An 8,089-nucleotide genomic window follows, 5' to 3' on the forward strand; every position below is an offset into this window, starting at 1 on the left:
AGAAATTCGTGTTTTTGTTTAAATAATTATTCAATGGTATTGGAAATAATTACAAAATTTTAATTAACTCAAATTTACGCAAAAACTACTTCATATTTTATTATTCAAATATTTTTAAATATAAGGGTAAATTTGTAAACTTACATTTTACACATTTAAAAAAACTCAAAATTTCCTCACAACCATCCCATCACTCACAAATCCCAATAAACTTTCCTCACACATCCACTTTAACATACCTCAATCCAAGCAACCTCACTTTCTTAACACTTTCTTCTCACATCCTCACACATCCACTCCCTAATCCAAACACACCCTAAAGCTTCCCATAGAGTTAGGAGGGAATTGGGTGAACCAGTGGAGTGGTTCCTCTTGGAGGGAGGTGGGGAAGACCTTACATCATACTGCCTTGTTGGTTGTGTAAAGGGTCATTTGGGTCTTGAAGACGTTTAGGTGCTCGTCCAGATCAGTAGAACCATCATAGAGTTTAATGGTTAGTCCTTTCCACTTAGGAGGAAATTGTGCGTCAATTATCTCATCCATAAATGGATGTCCTCTCGAGTCCTCCTCGTTGTCGGGAGGAGGAGTATTTCTGGAACTTTAGTGAGATTTGATGAGTTTGTGCTCAAAATTGCTCTTCTCGTTCACGCCCATCAAGTTGTTGTTGTAGATTTTTATTTTGCTCTTTTAGAAGGAGCATCTCATCCTCATACCGACACTTATCCTCTTCATTCCGTAATTGATCCGCGATGCTTTTTGTCGTAACTCCTCCATTTGTGCTTGGAGGGTCTGGATCATAGCAATTTGTTCATCCTCCATGCGATCATTGTTAGTGTTATTCCTCGTCTACCTCGACCCCACGGTGGCGCCAATTGTACTTATGTAGGCGGTTGGAGGGCTTAGATAGTACCTGTGACTGGACGTACAATTGCTGACGTGTTGGTGATCTCCTTGTTGCTTCAAGTCACCTTCCTCAAATGTTGATATGCTCGGTCGATCGGGGGTTACCTGTAAAAGGCACTCTGACACTCAAGTAAGTACTCTAGTTTAAAGGTGTGTTATGGTAAAATCGGAAAAGCGTACCTTATTCCTCCACAAAGGGTTCTATTTATAGCCTTGGTTTATGGGCCCTGACCATAATGGGTCGGACATCAGTTTTTAACTGACATGCATTGTGGTCCCTTATTACTAGGGATGTGTATCTTTCTGTTAATCCGTTTTAGTTGGTTTGTTGAAGACATTTTCGTATATTTTGAGATACACCTTGATTTATTCAACACTACTGTAACTTACCATTATTTATTGCATGCCTTGAGATATTCTTTGACTTGGGTGATCGATCACCGACACTGAAACTGGTCCGTCTGATACCAACCGGTACAATTTGAATTAAGCAACTCAAGTGCAAGAGATTCACATTAAAAATTAATGTTTTTTTTATCACAAAGTAACTATTATAGGCAACTCTTACTCAAAATGCTCTTAAGATTCTAAAATATTAAAATTGAAGCACCTTAGCACAATTTTTACCCATTAACCTATGTAATGTCATATACAAAACCATAACAAATTTTTTTGCTCAAGTTGTTTAAACCAATGCGACGTTCTCTAAGTAGATAAGTTAGTAAGAATGGCATCATAATTTAAAATAATTTAAGAGGTAATTCATTTGATATATTTGTGGATGGAGTGAGGTGAGATATCATAATAAAGAAAAAGGAGTGAAAATGTGTAGAAAATAAAATTGTTTAAATTATGTTAAAGAAAATAAGAGAAATGCAAGATGATTTTAATGAAATTATTATTTATTGTTATAGTATTATAATCATATATTTTTTATATAATTTTTCATATTTTTTTCACAAAAAATTCTACGTCTCTTTTTTGCTTTCCTTACTTCCCTTCTTTTCACAAATGGAAGCAAAAATGATGAGAAGTTAGAAAGGAAAAAAAAATTAAATGATATTGATATTTTGTAATTCACACACTAATGATTTGTTTGGATTAGGGAGTGAAATTGAGAGAGTGGATTTTAGATTATTTGAAGAGAAAATATGAAAAACGTTAGGGTTTTTGAATTAAGGTAAATAAAATGAAAAGTGTAGGGAACATACGAAAGTTTGTAAGTAAGGTGACGAGTGTTATTGAAATTGTATTTTATTTAATTGATAAAAATATAAGTTTAATCATTTGCCCTTATATTTAAAAATTGTTGAAAAAATAATTTGATTGATTATTTGTGAATTATAATTGTTTTGAATTAAAATATTATTTTCGGTAATTGAAATATTATTTTCAGCATATTAAAATATTACTTTCGATAATTAAAATATTATTTCTGTATGGAATATTAATATTGTTGAATGACATGATTTATTTGAAAAGGCAAAGGGTAACATTGTAACAATTTTTAATAACTATCAGATCACTCACAAATTTTAATAAAACATCCTCACATATTCACTCAATCATCCCTCAATCTAAACAACCTCACACATCCTCTCTAATCCACTCCCTCCTCACAAATTCCCACCTCAATCCAAACAAAGTATTAGTAATAATTTTCAAAACCTAATTTATGCCTCTAAAACAACTAATTCACTTATCAAAATTGAAAATGAACAATTATTAAAGCAAATAGACTGTGAAATGAGGTTTGAAGGATAAAGGTCTACTAATGAGGAGGTGCAAATAGCTAATGGAAATCAATCATAGGGAGTCTAAATAGTAATTGTACAAAATAAATACCAACATGGTTTGTATAGTTGGGCTCACTTTTTAGACTTTTAAGGTGATTTCTTTCTGCACATCCATAGTATAAAAAATTATAAAAATATTCATTTCGGATTTAGAATGCAAATTTATATTTTGATATTTTAGGATGTATAATTCAGAATACAAAATTTGTATTTCAAATTTTATAAGAATATATTATGAATTGTAAAAAAATAAAAAAATTTAACTTCTGAATTATATAATTCAAGAAGTCTTCAAATTTTACATTTTGGACTTAATTGTTTTTTTTAAAAAAAATATCAAAGGATAATTTAGATATTTTATAACTTAGGGGTGTTGGAAGAAAGACATGAAGGTGTAGGAAGAAATCATCCTTTTTAAAACCAATACATGGTTAGGGCCCACGGTTAGATTTCAAAGCATTTTTTTCTGACACTATTTTGATTTTGGATTTTGAGAATCTTTCTTGTTCAACACTACCACCACTTCCGGCGACCATTTCCTCCTATTTCCGTCGAAGCCACGGTTCCGTCGCCGGTAACCTCACTTTCTCTCGCTGTATCTGCATCTTAATTTTTCCTCTTTATGCTTTTGGATCGATTTCTTTCCGTTACTGAAACCAAATATGTGAGATCCCACTGCTTCCGTTATCTTCACTTTGGTTTCACTTTTCAACAATCTCATTTTTCGAATCCCGTTTTTTTTCTCGGAGTCTCTCGCTTCAATTTCGCATTCAATTTTGAAGGATTTCCTTCACCTGCTTTCATAGCAGTAGCATGGACTACGTAACTACGTTTTCATCAGTGTTGTCTTTGAAACAGAAACGTGGAATATTGTCCGAGTTCATTATTAAAATGCTTAACTACCGTGGAGGAAAATTATCGATTGCACTGCAATTCCTGACGTCTGGTTGCTGCGAGTGTTCTCAGTCGTTATTCTACTAAAATTTATTATTTTGAAATTTGAAAACGCTAGAAAATATTCCTGTTCAACGAAAAAGGGCTATTTGACGTATTTCTACAAATCTTTTATCCTTTGGTAATTTCAGTTTTTTTTTTTATCAGATTAATAGAATTTAAAAGAAACACTCTAGGTGTTCCAACCCTTATACATAAGAACTCTTAATTAAACATTCAACAATTAGATCAAAGTTAAGCAACACACCACTTAACTCAAAAACTTAAACTAGTTAAAGATACTCAGTCCCAAAACCTGAATCTGCATAACACCAGCACAAAACAAAACAAAAGCCTGGTGACGAGGGAAAACTGCTAGGGAAAACATGCTAACAGCTAGGTGTGACCAGCACAACATAATTGTTTGTTTGTTTTTTTATTTGCTTCTGTATTTAGCGAATATTATATTCTACAATTTGAAATGGTTCGATAGATATACTGCTTAGTAGTGTGCTAGTTTTTGTCGAGACTTCAATTCTAATTCCTAGGTCATGAGTTTTGATTATGTAAGTCTTGTTGGGGTGGGTTAAGGTGTGGTGTGATGTGAGTAAAGGGAGTAACCCACCCCAACAAGACTTATCATACTTGATATGTGTGCAAACAAAATTTATGTTTTGGTTTTATTTCTCTCTTAAATACAGTGAGGTTCCAAAATTTGGAAAAATTCAACTACTCTAGTTTATTGATTAGAGAAGAATATAGTGGTATGCATTGTTCAAGTTGATTAACTGATGTGGCCTTTCAGTTTAAGAATGACTAGAATTTGGGTTGTACGGTTTTAAATCAAATGCACGAGTCTTCTAATACGTGGATCATTGTAGTTTTCCCTTCTCTTATACAATTATACTTGTATTGCTGAACATATTGGGTTTCTTTGCTACTTTAAACTTTTGTTGCTTGTATGGTTGCCTGTACCTTTTCTATGGACACAGGAAGTCTTATATTTGTGATTTATTTCGTTTGAAAGTTTTGATATTTTAGTGGCTGGGTAATTTGAGCCTAATATTATAATTCGTCTTGTTTTGTTCAATGGGTACTTTTAGCAGTTGGTTGTATCCTAGCATCATTTTTTGGATTAAAATTTTCTATGGTTGTAATGCTGCAGTATGCTCTTTAAATAAATATGTCCATGTAGAATATGATTTGAGTTTCACACATTTATTAACAGAGTTTGGTTATTTATTGCGTGTTTCAGCGAAGGCAAGGTGCTTGATCTTCTGAGTTGTTGGTAAAATGGTTTCCTTTGAGATGAATGATCGAAAGAGTAAGTGGAATATGATATTTTCATTCTTATATCAAGAATAATGATATCCTACTAATTATGAAGTGAATTGGTATCTTTAATGCTTATGTGTAAGAATATTATGTTCAAAGGTGCAATTCAAGACTCCCACGATATACTGCGCACTCAGGGTCTGGGGAAGGGTTGTTTCCCTGCATTTACAAGTGCTTAATTCCACAGTTCAAACGTGTGACCTCTAGATCACATGGTGACAGCTCCAAACATTACACCAAAGCTTAGGGGGTGTATGTCTCAGTTTAAATAGAAGCAACAAGAAATAAGGAAATTATAACATAATTTCTAACTGAATTCGTTGACCAAGAAGCTAGACATATAAGATATGATAGCCATTTTGTAATTTAATGGTGATTACCAATTCTCTTGTCAAAAGTAATAGTCACAACTGTCTAATTTTATTGAAATATTGTTTTTCTTATAACTGGTTATTTCAAAGCAATGGCATCACCTAATGAAGTTAATTGAGATTGACCAATAATGGCATTGTGTTTAACATTGTTAATAATGGTATTCCACTACATCATACATGTTTTCTTCTAGTTCTTAACAAGAAGACATTTTTAGGATTATGTTATTAGTTTTCCCTTGTATAACTAATAACATTATACAGTTTTCAATAAATATATTAGTGTCTTTATGTTGTTGTATCATAGTGGCTGGCATAAGGATTCATTTGACAAAACTGTGCATGAGTTATTTTTCTATATTACATATTTAATATCTACTACTGTCCTATTTCTTAACTTATTTACAGTTTTGTGATCTTACTATATTTAATACATGTGATTGGCACATGATACAGAGATTGGATTAGGGTTAACTGGCTTTGGTGTATTTTTCACATTCCTTGGGATTATCTTCTTCTTTGACAAGGGATTGCTAGCCATGGGAAATGTACGATTCATTTACAAATTACTTGTTTAAGAAGTTACTTCTCATTAGAATTTGCTTAATTACATATTTTTTGAGGCCTTGTTACCTGTATTGATGCTCAAATCAGATCCTGTTTGTTTCTGGAGTGTCCGTGACCATTGGGCTAAAATCCACTATGCAATTCTTCATGAAACGAAGTAATTTCAAGGTAAACTTGTTACATTTTCTCTGTCTTTTCACTTGGTGCCTCTTACTTTTGTCATGGTAAATTTTCCCTGCTCACGTTCTACTCTTATTCAAGGGAACAATCTCATTTGGTGTCGGGTTCTTCATTCTTATAATGGGGTGGCCTATTTTGGGCATGATTATTGAGGCATACGGATTCATTCTACTATTCAGGTTTAGTGCAAATTTGAAAGAATTCTGTTATGTTTGAGTATTTTACATGCTTAAAGCTAATTATGGATTATACTACGCAGTGGATTCTGGCCTACACTGGCTGTTTTCTTACAGAAGATTCCTGTTCTTGGTTGGTTGGTTCAACAACCATATATTCGATCGGTATGTTTTTGTGATGAATTTACCTGTCATCTAAGTCTTCACAAAAGTATTTACTCAATCACCAGTCTGGGTTCTACATGTCAATAATTAGTGATCAAGAAATCTTTAGTCACTTTGATTGATTGATCAATCTTGTTTTTCATCATAGGTGTGAATGTTGATAACGACATAGGGTAAAGAGGAAAGTTGACTATATGATGAGAAATCTAACATTAATTGTTGGTTCTATATATCTGTCTAGTAGAGATTATTGAGTGATGCTTCTTCTGTTTCTTTTTATCAATCCAATTAGAGGGATAACACCCAGTTTAAGAAATATAATTAAGATTATCTCCCTATTATTTCTGTCATTTATGATATGTGTGAAAGTATTTCAGAATTAGGTAGAGATAACGTCATTGATAATGTTCTGTTCTTCTAGATAAACAGATACAAAAAACGAAGGGAATATGAAGTGCCACACTTTCTAGATATTGAAGCCCTTTGCTTTTATTTGCACATTATGCTGAAATTTTCAAACTGATCCTGCTAATTTTTTGTGCATTTGCAGTTGTTTGATCGCTATAGAGGCAAGCGAGTGCCTGTTTGACACAGGAATCTAGGACAGCATAATATAACTGCTAGCAAGTGCATTTGTAAGTCAATGTAAAGAAAATACTCTAGTATGGATCTCTAACTGAATTGAGTTCGCTTTTTGATGTTAGAAAATGATTATCATTTTATCATGATAGTCATTCAATGGAAAGGAAAATTGCAAAGGGAAAAGGTTTCAGTTTTCACTTTACTACTTGTTTGGCTCCTATTGATTCTAATGCTTGGTGGAAAATCAATTGATATGGGGAGTGGTGGTCAGTTCCATTTACGTTACTATTCCAATCAGAAACCTTTGGAGGTTTCCACGCCAAGTATCATCCTTTGGCTTTTGTTCACACTCGTAAAAGGAATATTATGGTTTTAGATGATGTCATTGCAGCAATATAGAACGATTTTCATTCTTCCTTCTTTTTTTTTTCCCGTTTTTAGGCTGCCAATGTGAGATGGAATTGGTGGAAGTTTGCAGTGTAGTTTACTCTAAACATTTCACCTTTGACTACCCTGTCATCTATTTTATTTCTTTAGAATTGGTGGTTTTCTTTTTTTTCTTTTTCTTTTTAGGCTGAGTTGTGTTAGTTATGTTACAACTCATACATTTTATACAATATTGTGTTTATTTTTTGTATTATATTTCTTTTCTCCTTTAGATGTATAAATTGTTTTATCCCTTATTGCACAAATAATAACATTCTTTTTTTAGGTTTAGTTACATTTTTAGTTTCAATTCTATTTTGAAGTAATTTTTGTATTTCATATTTTTTTAATATAACTTGAACATTTTGTTTTTACTTTTCAATTTTCTATTTAAAATCCTCAATATTTTTTTAATTATTCATGCTGAATTTGGGATATGCAATAATTTTGAAAGTTGAAAAGTTAAAATATTTGATAAAATTTGAATTTAGTATAATGTGAGATTAGTCTTTGAAGGGGAGGGGGAGGATAGGTATCTTTTTACTTTAAGTGAAATTTAATATTTATATTCGAGTTGAGTTAAAGTTGTAAGATAGTTTAATTAATTTAATTTATGATTTTTTTAGTTGAAATAAGAACTTGATGAATTATTGAA

At 32.2% G+C, this 8,089-nt stretch overlaps 1 protein-coding gene across 3 annotated transcripts; it reads left to right on the forward strand.

Annotated features, from left to right (window-relative positions):
- Positions 1-3,139: 3,139 nt before the first annotated feature.
- Positions 3,140-7,648, forward strand: LOC137825970 (vesicle transport protein GOT1). 3 transcript variants are annotated; one of them, XM_090294220.1, is made up of 8 exons: positions 3,146-3,273; positions 4,888-4,956; positions 5,795-5,886; positions 5,993-6,073; positions 6,167-6,264; positions 6,345-6,426; positions 6,977-7,061; positions 7,131-7,648. In XM_090294220.1, the coding sequence occupies exons 2-7, from the start codon at positions 4,926-4,928 to the stop codon at positions 7,013-7,015; spliced, it is 423 nt and encodes a 140-aa protein (XP_090150346.1). In that variant the 5' UTR covers positions 3,146-3,273; positions 4,888-4,925; the 3' UTR covers positions 7,016-7,061; positions 7,131-7,648. The 3 variants fall into 3 exon arrangements, with proteins under 3 accessions (XP_068487891.1, XP_090150346.1, XP_068487892.1); XM_068631791.2 differs by having other exon boundaries at positions 7,158-7,648; XM_068631790.1 differs by having other exon boundaries at positions 3,140-3,273; positions 6,977-7,648.
- The last annotated feature ends 441 nt before the right edge of the window (positions 7,649-8,089 follow it).

This window comes from Phaseolus vulgaris, chromosome 8 (genome assembly GCF_051622355.1).
Source record: "Phaseolus vulgaris cultivar YP4 chromosome 8, ASM5162235v1, whole genome shotgun sequence".
In the NCBI taxonomy this organism is placed as follows: domain Eukaryota; kingdom Viridiplantae; phylum Streptophyta; class Magnoliopsida; order Fabales; family Fabaceae; genus Phaseolus; species Phaseolus vulgaris.

Excerpts from the sequence above, each read along its gene's own strand:
- LOC137825970 (XM_068631790.1), top strand. The coding sequence starts at position 4,926 with ATGGTTTCCTTTGAGATGAATGATCGAAAGA. Across the intron at positions 5,887-5,992 it reads GATTGCTAGCCATGGGAAAT|ATCCTGTTTGTTTCTGGAGT; the intron begins GTACGATTCATT and ends TGCTCAAATCAG. Across the intron at positions 6,074-6,166 it reads TGAAACGAAGTAATTTCAAG|GGAACAATCTCATTTGGTGT; the intron begins GTAAACTTGTTA and ends CTCTTATTCAAG.